The 16,657-nt window shown below is 46.7% G+C and overlaps 2 protein-coding genes across 3 annotated transcripts; both read right to left on the bottom strand.

Moving 5' to 3' along the window:
• Nucleotides 1-4,482: 4,482 nt before the first annotated feature.
• LOC124657286 (TITAN-like protein) lies at nt 4,483-9,259 on the bottom strand. The gene is made up of 8 exons (XM_047195860.1): nt 8,991-9,259; nt 8,623-8,749; nt 8,059-8,431; nt 7,883-7,941; nt 6,663-6,699; nt 6,146-6,513; nt 5,375-5,459; nt 4,483-5,000 (listed from the first exon to the last, which is right to left on the bottom strand). Exons 1-7 carry the CDS (start codon nt 9,257-9,259, stop codon nt 5,412-5,414), a joined length of 1,281 nt encoding a protein of 426 aa, XP_047051816.1. The 3' UTR covers nt 4,483-5,000; nt 5,375-5,411.
• Nucleotides 9,260-10,224: 965 nt separating this feature from the next.
• Nucleotides 10,225-15,924, bottom strand: LOC124655607 (putative F-box/LRR-repeat protein At3g49150). 2 transcript variants are annotated; one of them, XM_047194474.1, is made up of 5 exons: nt 15,576-15,924; nt 12,848-12,951; nt 11,100-11,921; nt 10,879-11,016; nt 10,225-10,804 (listed from the first exon to the last, which is right to left on the bottom strand). In XM_047194474.1, exons 1-5 carry the CDS (start codon nt 15,631-15,633, stop codon nt 10,433-10,435), a joined length of 1,494 nt encoding a protein of 497 aa, XP_047050430.1. In that variant the 5' UTR covers nt 15,634-15,924; the 3' UTR covers nt 10,225-10,432. The 2 variants fall into 2 exon arrangements, with proteins under 2 accessions (XP_047050430.1, XP_047050431.1); XM_047194475.1 differs by lacking the exon at nt 15,576-15,924 and adding an exon at nt 13,036-13,667.
• Between the last annotated feature and the right edge of the window lie 733 nt (nt 15,925-16,657).

Genomic DNA, 16,657 nt, shown 5'->3' with positions numbered 1-16,657 from the left:
ATGTAAAGGAACCACAGTCTTAATCTTTAATGACACCTTAATTTTCAAAATATACTTCCGCAACAAAATAATATGGCAATTCATGAAATCCACAACAGAGAATGTGCACATCAGGAGGCCCTTGTAAATGTAATCCATGGGGCTAGGTGGAACGGGGATAAACAACACCATGAGTTTTACTGGGATTGCTAGAAGTTTCTCCGGTAGGTTAGCTTTAATGTTTTCGTAGTACTACTGCAATTGCAAAACCCGAGAACCTCTCAATGGTTTCGTTTCACGGAGGGAACCGGCGAGTCACAGTCCCTGATGACCTACACAGTTTTCTTTTCTCGATGTTCCTATTTTGTGCGGTGCTAAACAGTCTTTTTCGAAACCCTCGCGCCTTCAACGGCCGCGGTCGAATCGTGTTAACAGTAAGGTGACTGCACGAGAACGGGGAACCCACGTGCAGGGGTCCAATAACCAGGCGAGCATGTGATGATGTGAGACGCAGCGACAACTCGTCAATGGGGGCGGGTGGCTGTGCATCGTGCAGGAGACACACGGCTCTCCCTCCACTCCGTTCACTTGACACTGGTGGTGAGTGGTGGCGCTGAGATGGACGGGGTCACAAACACAACTAGGCCCTAGGCGCTAGCAGTAGTAGCAGAACGAGAGAGATCGATTGGTGACGAATTAATATAGTAACCACACGGTACAACTCTCATCACAAACTCGTCCGAACGAAACTTTTTTCGATAAAGGGAATATATTAATATCTAGAGATACTAATTACACCCAGCCTCTGCAACAACGCACCATCCTAATGGCACTACGGATGCACACAGCCAAAAAAACGAAAAGAAAACTAAGAAACAAAAGTCCCGCTACAGTATCACGGACCTAACAACAACGAATACATCCACCACCATGACAACACCTGAATTGCGTGACTCTCCAAAAACGACGCCTCCAAGAAGGGAACGAGTGCTCCAACACCGTCGTCGTCCGATCAAAGATCTTAGGTTTTCACCCCGAAGATAGTCCCCACTCTCAAAACAATGCCTCCACCAAGGTCACCGTCGAGCACAACCAGTTAAGGCCGGACCTTGGATTTTCACCCCGAAAGGTAGGACTCGCGCTTCACATGTGTTGTCGCTCCCACTTTCATACCGCTGCCGTGAAGCCCGGACACCAAGCAAGCCCCTCAACAGCGCGGAGACTTGAACCTCCCTTAGCTAGTCCTCCCCTCCGGCCTTCATGAAATTCTCTTCTTCCGACTTTCATCATGGATCCATAGTCACTTGATGTCAACACGGAAAAAGAGCTTCGCCCCGCTCCCTCCGTAACCAAACGGTCGGAATAAACGCATGGGTGCGCACGACCGAATACCTCCGATCCAACGAAACTCCGGGCAAAGCACTCGTTTCATTCGCCGGCGGAGCCTTCCGGAACTCAACCCTCCGGCCGGATCACGAGTCCAGGCCTCCGGTAGGTCCTCCTCTTCACGCAAGAGAGGCCCTAGGACCGCCGCCTTTATTCGAGGCCGGACCCCCACGTCGGCGACCATCCCGGCTGGCCAACCCAACCCTCCACCGGCGACACCATCGCCGGCTTCCATGCACCTCCATCTCACCGCCGGCCGGCGATGATAGATCAAAAATCCACCACCACCAACCGCAGCCGACCCTCTCCGGCGAAGAAGAGGCCACCTCCTCCGTCAAACCCAAGGCTGCTGCCCGGGCGCCCTCGTGTCGCGGAAGATGCCCGAGATCGCCTCCACGCACCAACGAGAGGCGGGGGTGGATGGCATGGCGCATACCGAGGGTCCGGCCGCCGCCCACCACCAACCCCTGCCGGAGTGCTCGCGGGAAGCCGGCGAGAAGAGGGAGACCGCGGCGCCGCCCATCCCACCCGCGCCGACCGGTCCGCCGGGGACGACCGACGGGAGGAGGGCCGCCGCCGCCGTCCCCCATCTCACGCGCGTCTGCACCGCCAAGCATCGAGGAGGTGGGGATCCGGCCGCCGATCTGCACGCGGCGACGAGGAAGGGCCCCCGTCGCCGCCACGCCCCGAGGGACTTTGCCCCCGGCGGCGCTACCGGCGGTGGCGGCGGCGGAGGGCGGGGTGCGGGGGGGTTAGGGTTGGGGGCGGAGGGTTAGGGTTGGGGCCAATTCTCGTCCGAACGAAACTAAGAGAGAAAGAAAAAAGAAATGAATGTTAACAAAGTTAGATCGGTGAAAGGCTCGCTGATAATCCGCAACCGTTGCGCCTTCTACAGAATTCCCACCACCCTTTTAGCCATCTAAAACGCCACATACCAAATCAACACCTTCAAGAAGGGATGTGACGATGATGACGTTGTTACCCGGACAAATCCTAGGGTTTCCCCCGGTACGAAGGAGGGATGTGCGGAGGGGGGACCCTGGCGCCCTTCAAGAAGGAATGGCGGTGCTCGCAGGCGTCACCACGTTGGTGTCGGCCATCCGACATGGATTTCTCCTGTCCGCGAAGAACGACGACCCCGGACGCTTCATCACGCTCCGCCAACCTCGCCGCCCACCAACTCGCACAACCACGGTCTTGCCTTCACCACCGCTATCTCACCATGGCCGAAGTAACGAAGACCAACGGAATGGAGAGGACCCAGCCAGGGCCGAGGAGCGACTGAACAGCGGCCATGCGTGAGGGGACAACCTCCACCACCACCTACGGTAACCGACCGAATGCAGCTACAGGAGCAGACCAGGCCCTTCTGGCCCGGTCGAGCCCGACGTGCTCGTGAAACTCCCATGGCCGCTTTGTAGCCAGCGCGCCGCCGTCCTGACCACCCTCAACACGAGCCGCGCCGTCGACCGTCGAAAATGACACAGGAGCAACTAGACCTAGCCCGCCTAGACCTAGATGGGGACCAAAGGGCCCAGATATGGGTTGAGAGAGCGCCTCCGCTAGCTCCCCTGTCGTCCCGCCGTCACCACGCCACCCGACGGTGCGCAACCCAGGAAGGTGCGCCGCCGCCGAAACCTTGTCCACCTGGGAGCATCGCCGCCTGCTGAGGAGATCCCAGCGCCTCCTCTCCAAGCGCATGGGTACATGCATGGCCACCGCCAACACCGCGCAGGTGTTGATCCTGCACCGACGACAACGATGTAGGGAGGAGGAGGAGGAGGGGTTAGGGCTTTCAGCTATCACACCCGAATCCGCCGGCGGGGGACGGTTGGGGACGAAAAGTTTTTTTATGTTTTGCCCACCTACCACCCCGATTGGTGACGACTTGTCGAGGGCTAGTGCACCATGTGGATGCATGATCAGTCTGGTAGCGAGGTGATTCACGAGTATAGCTAGGCATGGGCAGCTCAACCCGAAAATCCTGGCCTGGGCCAAACTTGCATGTCGGGCCGGGCTAGGGTCTGATTTCTAGGCCTGATGCTCGGACTAGGCTCGGACCTGCAAAATACGTGATTTAGGGAAGAGTCAGGCCGGGCCAGGCTTTTACGTGTTTCGGGCTGGGCTCAGGTCTGCTTTCTAGGGCCGATGGGTGGGTCAGGCCAGGCTCGGGCCTACGTTTTTAGCTTCAGGCTTTTTTTGGCCCGGCCCGACTTTTGCCATATACTCATGAGTAAATCGTGACAACAAGTTCTCAAAAGAAAAAGGTAAATCGTGACAACGAACCCAGAGTGGTTCCTAGATCCTAGCCCACACGCTCGGATCTGGACGATATTCGCACGTCATAGCCGACGAGGGCGTTGAGTTTGGCAGCGGCTCCTTTCGCGCCACATCGCCGTCGACCTCCACCGCCGAGCAACGCTGACGAACAAAAGGCGATCCTGTTCGAAACCGAACCGTCAGTTCAAACTTGCCCCGTCAGCGATGGCGATCTTGCCGTCCGGCCTCCGCCTGCCGGAACAGCGGCCGGGACGGCGACGGGGCATCGCTCAGTCGCTCTCGGCGCACATGCGCTCCTGGAAACTAAGTGCGTCCGGGCAAGGTGGGCGCACGAGAACGACGGGGACCGATGGTGGGATTTTAGGAGGGACGGCGATGATCAGGCGATCAGCCACAGGTAGGTGGCGCTCCCAACACGTCGACCTAGCCGTACTGCTTCTGCCGCAGCTGTTCGAACAGTTTACAGCAAAACTCGTACTCTACTAAGAAAACTCTCGTGCCAAAATGTCGTTTGCTTTGATAACTGCTTTCTTAGAGAAGAGACATCCTAGTTAGCTCTCCCTGCGCCACTGAATGCGTTTCCTGTATAACTTGTCTCCTAGTCCCTAGGTCCACACCACACTGGCGCCAGAGTTGCAAGTTGGGGCATGAAACAAAATACGCAACGAGACAAGAGAACTGGCGAGTTTACCTCGCCATGCGGACAGTCACCGGACTGTGTACCCTCCTCCGAGGTTAGCGTGACTTCACATCAAAGTTACGCCACCTGATGCAGGGTTGGGTTACTTCAGAAAAAGCATCATCATTCAGTAAAAATAAAACAAGAGGCCGATTTAGAGCATCTGTCAGCGATGCTTCACGTTCCGGTTACTTCACGGAAAAAAATCAATCATTCGGTCAAAAAATTACATGGCAAGGCGCAGCCCCTGGACAGCAACGTTTGTGAATTGGCGTGGTTCCTTCTCTACATGTTATCATCAAGATAAGTAAAAACATCACAAAACAATTGTAAATGTAGGAACTACACTTTCGATTCACTCAATTGCGCCACGAAGCAGTGTCTCAGGCTCCAAGTGTCAACTGATCATGTTCAATCAAGGACTCGGAAGGCATGCACGTGGCAGTACCAACCAACATGCTCAAGAGGACTTTACGAGACAAATCTTCTTGGAAAGGGTTCCACCTTCTATTTACTGGGGCTGATTGGCATCCGCACATGCTGCGAAGCTACAGATGATCTCTATTCAACCATGTGCCGACTTTCCGTCGACCGCGATCCAGAGTGTTGGACGGAGAAAAAAAGCAGCCTGCTGCAGCACCCTAGCAGATGTTGTACGGTAAACTGTGACCACAATCTGCAGACGCCAAACAGTAATGGAAAGTCAGAAACAGTTAGTAGTTGTTTAAGTGCATTTGAAACAACATAGCAGGACCATCTACGGGTACACAATTTCACATTCAATTGCATGTGGCATATCTGATTTCAGTTATGAGGAAGCATCAGCTAGTAGTACATGTTTTTCTGTTTCTCTCTTCAGAATCCAGATAATGCGTTATGTGACGACAAGAGAGTGCATCTGCTTATGGAGTTTTATTTTTCAAACATAATCTAGCGACTGTCTGTAAAATACACATATTTTCTTGTTCTTAGATACTGGGATATACAAGCCAATAGCTCTAAATTATGTTTTACTAAATTTAGTTGGATCATATGGTCATACCATAAAACTATAAAAGCATCTGGCAAGAAATTGTACATCTCCTCACTATTCTACAGTACTGTCAGGCTGTCCATCTTTATTAGGACCTGCACGCTGCAAGTTCACGCACAAGCATATGAGACAACTGTCCGAATGCATAATCAGCATACAAAGAATAAAGAGAAGTATATAAGTATACCATGAATATCATCCAAGGCATACGTGGACAAACATATAATAATGTGAAATACAAATAGGACAGGAATTATCTATGGTCCATCTCGATTTCTCAACTAAACAGTAAGAATGTTACAAATCTCTCAATGCACTCCATGTTTTCTTCTAGCATACAACCACATAACGAAACTTCACTTCTAACTGCCTTACGACTTCACGGAGGTGAAACAGTTTATCTTAACTATTACCGTAGTCATAAGCCTCACTAAACAACATCGGTGAAATCATGCAGTTATGGCACATATGTTGCTTCTAGCAGGAATCGGGAGAAATCAAACAAGTAACAAAGCAATAAGAGCAGTTTTGGTCTATCAATAATAAATAAATTAATACTACCAAAGAGCGGAAAATTCTATATTTCTAAGTGTTAAGAAGATAATAAAGTTTTTTTCACCCAATCCTTAAGGCGGTCAGAAGAAAATCAGTGTTCTAATCTTAATGGTTTAAGACCATTGACTGAAGAATAACAAAAGGTCAGAGATTACTTGCTAACACACTAAAATCGTGAATACCAAACTAAACGTACAGGAAAGGCTGGTAAGAAAATGAGAAAACACATTTACCATCCTTTTGCTGATATATGGTTTTATCTCAGGAGATAGCTCAGGATTGTTCTTCTCGGGAAGCTTATGTTTTTTCTCAAAGTCTTTCAACGATTCCTTTCGCGAACCAGATTGCCAGACACCACCAAAGTTTGGGAGCCAACTAGAATCAGACGTTTCTGGAATAGCTTCACCACGCTTTTCCATTTCCATTTCAGCTCTTCTTTTCTCTGCCCATGCAGCTCCAACACGCTTTGGGTTAAGTTTTCTTGATTTTCCTTTCCCAGAAGATGGAAGCGCATGGCTGCCGAGTGAGCCATTGTTTGGATCATTCTCACTAGCTTCTAACCAAGGAGGAGGAGCACCAGTATGCACATTTGCTTTCAGGCCTTCATGACACAATGTTATACTATAAAATTTCACGCATGGATCAAGAAGGAAATTACTAGATATATCTTCTATTGCTAAAGCTACAGAACTTTCACATTCAGATTAGTGCAAGGAAAATATATACTACAGAAAGTGCAGCGTCCAATACCCTGATTCAAATTCCCGCCAGAGTGGCTCTGTTGGACCTGCAAGGGAAAATATTTCATCACAAAATCAAACAAAACAGTACACCAAAAGATAAAAGAAACTAGATACCAATCATGCACACAGAACAGTGATGCATATATAAACCATTACACAAGATCATTTAAGAAAACATCTGTGTGTATATTTAAGAAACAAAAAACATAGAATAAAAACTTTTTATTACAGGAAAAGAGAAATTGCTACATTTTGTTTGACATTAATATTGTGTGAGTTGTGGAGAATGGACTTTTGTAGCTCAAGCTACATGTAGGCCACTTTTTGAACCTATGAAAAATTCATTTTAAACATGTCAAAAAAAATTCGAAAAAAATACTGTGATATAGAAAATATTGTAATCTTCAAGTGTGTAAATTTTCAGATTGCAGTATGTTGTATTTTGAGCTCAGCAAAAATAACAAATCTTGATTTCAGCATTGGTGAATAGTAATGAACAGTACACTACAATCTAGATTTTGTCATTTTGTGAGAATTTGTTATTTTTGCTGAGGGCAATATATGATGTATTTCAATCTAAAAATTTACACACTGATAGATTTCAACAATCTCTACGTCTACATATTTTTTTCGAAATTTTCTGAAACTTTTAAGTCAAAAATTTTGAAGTTTGAAAAAGAAAAAGCAAAACCGGGCTACATATAGCCCGGGCTACATTTAAGGTTTTCCGTGAGTTGTGCTAACATATGACAGCATGGCAATAATGTTACTAACTACAAAGGAAGGTAAACACATGTTTTCAGACATGCAGGAACAGTGGAGGGCCATGAGTAGAGGCAGGTGACAGATCAGAACATAAATTTAATAGCACATGTGACATGTCTGATGTACTCACTCCAATACCATAGTAAGAAGATGGCATATGGTTTAACTAGTTTATGTGACAACTTCCCTCGATTAGCCCTTCTGCTATTCAGATTCAAGATAGATAAACATTGTGATACTACATCAGATAACATTGACCAAGCATGCATTTCCTTTCCATAAATCAATACACTCCCTTTGTTGTTATCACTTCTCAGCACTTTCATGTTTCCTAGCTAATCTTATTTACAGAACAATCACAAAATAATGGACAAAAATACACACCCCTGCATGCCTTTTTTTTACAGTTTCAATGTGTGCTTTCCACACGCACATGTGTGCATGCACAGATTACACACTTACATGTGCAAAAGAAGAAGCCAGTGGGTTTTGTCCATTTCCGGTGAAAGTAGTTTGAGCAACTGTAAAGGGTTAAAAGATCAGCCAAGTACCAACTAAGCTGCACAATTTTACAATTACAAAAGTATAGGGCAAAAGAGATGTGAAAGATCTGTCAGAATTTTAGCACTAGTGCTCACCTTTCATTTGTGCATCAGCACCACGAAACATGTTTGTACTCGTCACACCATGGTGTTCATGTGTTGTGACCCAGGGTTCGATGGGCAGTCCGGAAGTACCGAGCGGAGCAGAATAAGCAACACTTTGAGAAGCAGAAGGTCCATAGCACGCTGTACTAGTAGGGTGATAGGCCCCATTGGTAGGACTTTGTAAAGGCATAACAACACAGGATGCAGTATTACTATAAGATGGAATGTCAGTTTCAGCAAAACTATCCATAATTTTAGAGGTAGTTTCATTTTGGATATCTTTGAACGGCCCCAGAGATGGTCCGATCAGGCCCCTGCTCAATGACTGCGCTTCTGTACTCGAGGACTCGCAGCCCTTCTCCCACTGAAATTGTAAAAACACAACGGGTCAACAATTCGGAGATCATATCCATCTTCTTATTTCCGAAGCACATAGTAATCTATTTTCACTTGCCAATATCATGTCTAAATTCCAGATATAGAACCTTTTGATATAACCAGAGATGCATGTAATTCTTACGATAAAATGCAAGCACAGAACAGACAGCATCGCACCTTTGAAAGCTCATCCTCTGAAATCCTAAACGAATCCACCTGGTCCATGCCGCCCCCATGCTTCCGCAGGAAATCCTTAACGCCCTTCAGGTGCTCCTGACTCGCGAGATGGTAAATCGCATTGCTACTGCAATGACAGAATAGATCTGGGCTTATTTTTCTCACATAAAGCTAGGTATGTCTACAGCATTTGGAAAACCTTTACTATGCCTTGCATGCAACAATACCCTGATCTGAATGTACTACTAGTGCCCGATCGAATGTTCAGTCGGGCCATCCAAAGTTCAAACTACTGTAACTAGAACAAGCGTATGTAGATCAAAACCCTAGGCGTGTGGGGACGGGTACGAGGAGTAGGCGGAAGGTACCAGGCGAAGCGGCTGTCGAGGTCGACGAGGTCGGCGGAGCAGAAGGGGCACCAGAGGCGGGAGCGGCCGGGGGGCGCGGAGGGCCGGAGGAGGGCGCGGCGGAGGTCGGAGAGCTTGGAGCGGAAGCCGGAGAGCGCGGTGGCGAGGGCGGCGCGGTGGGCGGGGAAGTAGCGGTGGCGCCGGCCCTGGTCGTGGTTGCGGCGGCACAGCTCGCAGTACTCGAACCCGCCGCCGCCGGCGGGCTGGTTCCTCTCCCGCTTCGGCGGCATCGCGGTCGCGGTCTGGGTCTCAGCGATTCAGGAGAACCCTGTCTTCACTTTCATTCTTCAGTAACACTTTCCAACGTGTGTGTTCAAGTTTTCAGAAAGAAAATCAGATTTTCGTTTTTTTCAGACTTTTAGAATTCTTTTGTTAGTTTTGAAAGGAAAATTCAAAGTTGCGGTTTCTTGCTGTAGGTAATTTTGTGGTTCTACAAGACTGAAGCGTACGACGCGTAAATTGCAGTGTCGTGGCTAACAGATGGATGCGATTCTGGACTGGTTGATCTGTTCTATCATAAGCAAGACAAGCATATTTCACCACAAGATTTGTTGAGTTCGCCCGAAAATAGAGGCAAGGCCTTCTTTAGAAATTCAGGTACCCTGAATTCATCTGACTTACAGTTTGGAAACATTGTTTGTTATGCAGATATAACTACCACAGTACAGTAGGTGTTGTTGATAACATCGCAGAAAAACTTGCGGCGAGCAGCCGCCAACAAGGAAGGAACTGCACAGACTCAGCACGGCCATAAGCCCATAACTCTAGAGCACAGGTGTACTAATCCAACACGATCCGTGGTGACTGCCTCGGCCACCAATTCAATGCCACAGCCCCAGGGGAGAAAGAAAATGCTGGCCGGCTGAGGAGCCCACGGTACCCGCCGGCAAAGCAGACAGCAGGCAGCAATTGCTCGCCGGCGTACAGATCATAGAACAGTACCAACAGCAAACAAGCAGTGGAGTACCAGGATAGCAGAAAAACTTACTCCCAGTCCTATGTAGTGATCTCAGTACAGGACCAAGCGATTAGAGAAGCGAATAATAATGATCCAGCCAATGTGTATAATTAAGATGCTACTGTCACGTTTCAGCAGCAAGGCAAAGTGATTTCAGTACATTCTCACGTGGAAGTTGAAACAACATCATGGACAAGATCTTTCTATTACCAGTATCAACGTCAAACCAGCAACTTATGCGAGGAACAGAAAAATACCACTTGCTACAATTAATGAACTATACACATTGCAAACAAATAAAGGCCGGCCAGTCTTGAAGTTTAACTCTGGAAACGAAAGAACGCTGCAATGAAGACTCGACCTATCATACACTGTTTAGAAAAAAAAAAGATTGGACCGTTCAGATTAGGGCGACACTACAGTGCTAATAAACTTATTTATGGAACTAAATAACATAGCACCGGTCGCAGGGCTTCACAACATTCAGATCAACTGTAGGTGGAGCTATTCCCTCGATATATGTTCTTATTGCCAAGATTGCTTTCGGAATTTCCTTGTGATTACTCATGGGATAGCATTTGGCTGACCCAGTGAGACCACACCTATAATGGCCTGCAGTGGATTCCAATGTAAGGCACTCGAGTGATGTTGCATTCTCGAGAATATGGCATGCCAGCTCAACCAAGCTCTTTGCTGAATAGAACCTAGCGATATTCACTCTCTTGAGCTTGCCATGGCGGTATCCTGGCACTCGCCGAAAAGGTGAGGTGTCTCCAAAAATAGATTGACATTCCACACGCTCTGGAGGTATTAATACCTGAGGTTAAGAAAATAATTGGATCAGTTCAGCTATAGGCACCGATTATATTTGCAGGATTAAAAGTGACTTACCTTAAGTATGAATGTTTCCAAGGATGGGGCAGCATCAAGAAAAGAAACCAAAGATAAATAATCATAGGTGCAACAAAGAGAAATTCCCAAGTACTTTAGGTGAAGGAACTTGCTAGGCGCCATTGTTGTGGTGAGCTTCTGCATAAAGATGGCACATTAATATTCCAAGGTATGACTACTGATATATTCATATTGCTAGTCATTAGTGTAAATATATATACCTCATATGTAGAATATATGGTAAGACTTTCAAGATTCGGCGCACTGGATGGAAGCTCTTTACATGCATAATAGATAATACTGTGGGAATAGTCAATGTTTAGGTTTTTCAACTGCAATGACTCACCAAGCAAGAGCTTTAGTTTGCCACCACGAAACTGAAAACTGGAAACAGATGGAGCTTCGCTTTTTATCATTCGCAGGTGGCGGCATTCAGATACCTGCAAGCAGCTGAGCTGCTGAAGCAGGAAAGGTAGCTTCAGGCAAGTTATCTCAGAACATTTCCTGAGCTCCAAACGCTGCAAAGCAATACAGCTGGAAAGAAGGCACCCTAACTCATCCCCGGTAATACGCACATCACACAGATGCAGTGTCGTCAGGCTTCTCAGCCTACCAAGTCTGACTGTGGGACGGAAGGTGCAATTCACAAGGCGAAGATACCGAATAGAGCTTTCACTTTCGTCAGACAGAAGTGAGCATGGGAAGTTGTACTCTCCCTTCCTTGAAAACATCTTAAGGGAGAGTTCTTCGATTCCTGCTGTAATAACAATTCGAAGCCAGCTATCAATACAGCTACTGGCCTTGGCATCGTAAGAATCAGTAAAATCAAGCTTGAGTGTCTTCAAGCCATTGCCTGAGTGGTTTTTCAGGATGGGGTCAACTCTGCTGGTAAAACCCCTGCCGATTCCAGGACAGCCAATATTGAGAATATCAAACATGAGGTGGGGATGGCTTCTCCAGGAACGAAAGAAGGCACGAGACACGCAAGCAGCGCGAGCAGCATCTCGCAGCAGCATTAGGGAATGTATGTGACACCAGATGTCCTGGATACACAAGCATCGGAGAATAAGTTAAACACAGGAATTGCAAAGAAATGGCTCCCCAATAGAAGTATACAAAGTAAATTCTAGTAAACTGGGCACTGTATAGTGAAGTTCTCTCCCCAACTGTAATTAGTTTGTTGCCCCGCCAAGGTATTACATATTTACTAGGGTGAAATATACTCTTACTTGAATTATATGTGGAGCTGTCAACAACATTGGTTTCTGTGCAAGCAAGATGAGTGGAAGATGTTTTTTGTTGCACAATATCATGCTATAATAATCAATAATGTCAATGCAAAAAAGAAAGAGGCCAAACACATTAATTTCACAGAGATACAAATTGTACAGCAGAAATAACACCCAGAAAGTCAACAGCTTTGACAGATAACGAGCAATGCATGGCATAAACCTAGGTAACAAAGATGCGAAGATAATAGGTTGAACAGACCTATACTAGACTAGATTGAACAATATTCGACTACAGTATGCGGCTTCACAAGAACCCAGCATATACAGTGGGACTACTACGAATATTTAGTAATATCAATTGTCTAGTTGCAAACTGTGAGGCCAGCAAAAAGTAATGTGCAGATGAAACACAGATGCAAATTCTCTTGTCTTGCTGGACTTGGTACACTAACAAAAACTGAAGTTACCGAAACAGTGAAGTAAAGTATCCCACTATGCTAAAGTTATCAAAAATAACTATCTCGTCAAATTTTCTATTCTCAATATGCATACTTGATGACACTCTTATTCCAATACACATAGCTACTAATACAGCAGGACTTTCAGAAATTGCAGCGCTAATGATCTGTTAGTTTTTTTTTACTTAGCAAGCATAAGTCAACAATTGGCGCAGTGGAGTGGTCATGATGATTTTGTCCTTGCAGTGGGTGATTCAAAATCACTACTTAATAGTGTACCTCTGGAAGTTCTGGCCCTGAATATATCATTCTTTTGCTATCGTGAGAATCATCATCTTGATGGCAGGGGGATCCATTCCTTATAGCCGAAGCAACCGATCCATCTGCAATACATAATAGTTAAGGTAAGCACAGGCACAAATGGAACAAACAACAAAATCAAGCATTTCCAGGCATACAATAATGACCTGAACATTTGATTCAGTTAGAAAAACTAGATCTGGTCATTTGTCCTTTTTTGCATGTTGCAATTTCCCAGAAACCTCAAACTTGTTCAATCCTTTCATGTAACTATTTTTGGTTAAATCATCTCAGTCTTAAGAAATGTTCAACCATTTCATCTCAAAATGCGTTCAACACAACCGACCATTCCAATGGAGCACATAGCCAGCGAGATATATATATCCTCTCCAAACAGCCATTGCATTACTCCATCCAAGTTTCATCTTCGCACTCATAGTGGCTAAACAAGGCATTGGCCTCCACGCATTGTTCAATCTTCAATGCAGTGTTGTAGACTGTCATGCATCTTGACTCCTTATACAACACAGATGATTGGTGGGCTTTTTTCTCAATGAGCTGGGGTCCAAAGGAATCGTAAGAAAGGCTAGGCCAATGTATTCAGCAAGGAGAGCCACATGACCTGCATCAATCAGAAAAACATAAGCAACAGCCTGTTCCTTCCTCTAGTTCATAACCCCCCTGCCGTGAAGGATTATGGCCACCTACAGCCGAGGCACCGCTGATCACCAGATCAGTTCCTCCTTGCTCACATGCCGATGCCTTGACCTTCCGCCCCCGCGGCAAGCCCTAATCGCTGCTGGATTCCCAGGGTGTCGATTATTGAAGTCTTACACAGTTGTTCACCTCTTGTTTCTTTTTTTATGTAACTTTATTTTCCTCGCCCTTATGTTATAATGAATGTAAGTGATTTATAGGAAATTGTTCATTCTACTATCGTACTGTGGGACATAGTCTTTATGTTGATATAAATAGCTAGCACGTTGGTAGCATAATATGCTTCTGAATGAATGTTCGACAAGGTGCTTGAATATTGAACAGTGAAAGGAGAGAAGAACATGTCCATAAAAAATATTTTGGGTGTGATAAAGCTCCAAGCAATCATGATCTGTCTCGTAGTGTATGAAATGCCCAATAGTGCTATTCTATAATGCGGTATTCGATTTTCAGGACAATTTTTTAGAACTGATCAACATAGACATAAGAAAACAGAACAAAATATATCATATTTCCAGTTTATGGACATATGAATAAGAAAATCCACCTTAGTTATTTTTCGACACTTTCGTGTTCTAGAGTGTACAATATTTGCATGCGAGGGAAATTGAGGACATCATCGATACCATATTATTGGATTTTTTAGCTTCTTTTTGTATATGAATGGCCCTGTGTAATTTCTCGGTTCTGAGTTTGGTAGCATGTTTACGTTCTTTTTTGGATTCTTTCTTTGAAGCTCTTAACTTTATATCATTCCAGTGATAGACTACTTTCCTGCCCTATTTCATGGTCTAATCAAGATTTTGATTCAGCTCAATGTCTTCATGTTGCAGGATAAGGTTCATGTGCCTGAGATAAATTTAGCCCTGGATGTATTCCTTACATCCTATTTCCCCTACATTTTGATTGGTCTATTTTTTGGATATAAATCCATTTTTCCCTACATTTTGATTGGTCAATATGCTTTCAGATCTAAATCCATCATGTGTTTTCATCTAAAATCGATTTTGAAGTTGGTATGTAGATCGATTCAGATCACGTCTTCCTATTGTAGCAAGTTCATGTTCTTGAGATAATATTACTTTCAAACCAAACTGCCGCATGCCATGCCAGTCTGAGATGGTATGACGAGCCAGCTCCTTGCATCTTTAAGCAAAAGAGAAGTCCCGACGCCACCCAGCAAAAAGCCAGGCGAAGCCCGTCATGAAAAGAAAAACGGCAACAGCAAAAAGAATGGCACAGCAAAGCGAGCAGGGTCCTTCTAGTCCTATGCTAAACTCTAATCATTTTGCTATCCCAACACCTATGCGACCCAGATACTTGGAGAAGGTGTAGCGTCCAGTATGTGCCTGGGGAGCGGGTGGTGGGCTGACAAAGCACGACCGCCACGCCAACCAGCAGTAGTAGCTCACATGTGGCCCACCCCCGCAGATCATGTTGTTGAGCTTGAGTATCCTTTGCCTCCCCAAATTGACGTATCCTACCGATGCATCCTGCATAGCTTACCTTGTTCCCCGAACAAATAGTTATGTCATCTGAATTGACTACCTGCTGATATGGATATAGCAGAGGCTTTGAGTGATATGCTGCTGACTCCTCGGGTACAGTAATAGACATGTACAATCAGCACAGATATTTTGTTTCTCTTGAAAATCTACCCACAAATTAAAAAAATCATGTTGTTCTTCTTTTGGCGTAACCCTAAAAACCAAATTAAAATACCTAGAGATTGAGATTTGCGATGGTGAGATGGAGACCTAGCCCAATCAAACAGAAAACAAGGAACAATCTTTCGATACACCAAAGTTAGAATTTGGCTAGCCGACTTAGATCGAATCAGTTGCTTCACCAGGAAAAAAGATGTAACCTTTTTTATTACTGATTATATCAATCTAAGAGATCCAACTACTAGAGAAAAAGCCAGAAAAGCACACATGAAAACATCAGAAGCAGCAGATATGGAGCAAAGACAGTATATGAGGCAGCTTACTGCGGATCTGGAGCAGGCGAAAACGCTGCATCCCCTCCATGAACTCCAGCTGACCCATGATGGGAAAGCGAGCGATAGGCAACAAGGCGTCGACCTCCGCTGTTTTTCCTCTACATCTTTTTTTTTTCCATCTTTGTTTCTACATGTTGAAACAATCCCAGCAGGAACTGAAGGCGGACGCGCCAACGGAGCATATCCCGCTCCCTCTCGAGATCGGAATCCGTATTCGAATCAATCCCACCAGGCGGCGTGAGCGGCCAGGGAACGAAATCGGGGAGGGGGTGGAGCGGGGAGGCTGCTGGGGGAAACACGGTGGTGCGGAGATGAGCAAACCGAAGAAGAGTTTCTCTGGCCGCGTTTGGTAGCCTGTTTACGTGTTAGAGCATCTCTAACACAGCCCGTCCGAACCGAACTTTTTCGATCGATTTACGGGTTCGGCCGAATGTGTCGCAGAATGAAGCCCGAAAAGATGAGCCGGCCCTTAAAATAAGTTCAGGGGCCCGAACAACCCCGCATGGTCCCTATTAAAAGGGTTCGCGGACGGGAGTTTGGTTCGCAAACCTTACTCCCCTCCGATGTTCCTCTCCCTCCGCCGCTGCCAAACACCATTTCCGGCGAGCAATCCAGCGAGCCCCAGGCAGCGATCCACCGCCAACGTTGTGCGATGGCATCCCGTGGCGGCTCCGAAGGCTGTGGCGCCGGATTGGGCGGCGGCAACTCGCCACCGCGTCCACCCGTCTTTCGCACCGACGCGGAGCGGCGCAAATGGAACTGGTCGGAGGACGCGCGCAAGCGCAGTGCCCGCCGGTGGACGAACTGGGGGCTCACGCCCCTAGGGAAGCTCGCCAGGTACGGCAACGCCGGTGAGGGCTCCTCGTCCGGCCAGTCAAGCCGCGCACCGCGGCTCCCCATCGCGGACAGCAGCGACGACGAGGACCTCATCCCCGCGCGGTCGCCCACCATCTCCGCCGGGGACTATGTCCACGGCAGCGACGAGGAGGAGGCCGTCCTCGCGCAAACCAAGGCCGTCAGCGCGACGGAGGCTGATGACCCACAAGTATAGGGGATCGCAACAGTCTTCG

Source organism: Lolium rigidum, chromosome 5 (genome assembly GCF_022539505.1).
Source record: "Lolium rigidum isolate FL_2022 chromosome 5, APGP_CSIRO_Lrig_0.1, whole genome shotgun sequence".
Classification (NCBI taxonomy): domain Eukaryota; kingdom Viridiplantae; phylum Streptophyta; class Magnoliopsida; order Poales; family Poaceae; genus Lolium; species Lolium rigidum.
Note: the sequence above shows the minus strand (reverse complement) of the source record. Positions and strands in the feature narration are given on the sequence as shown.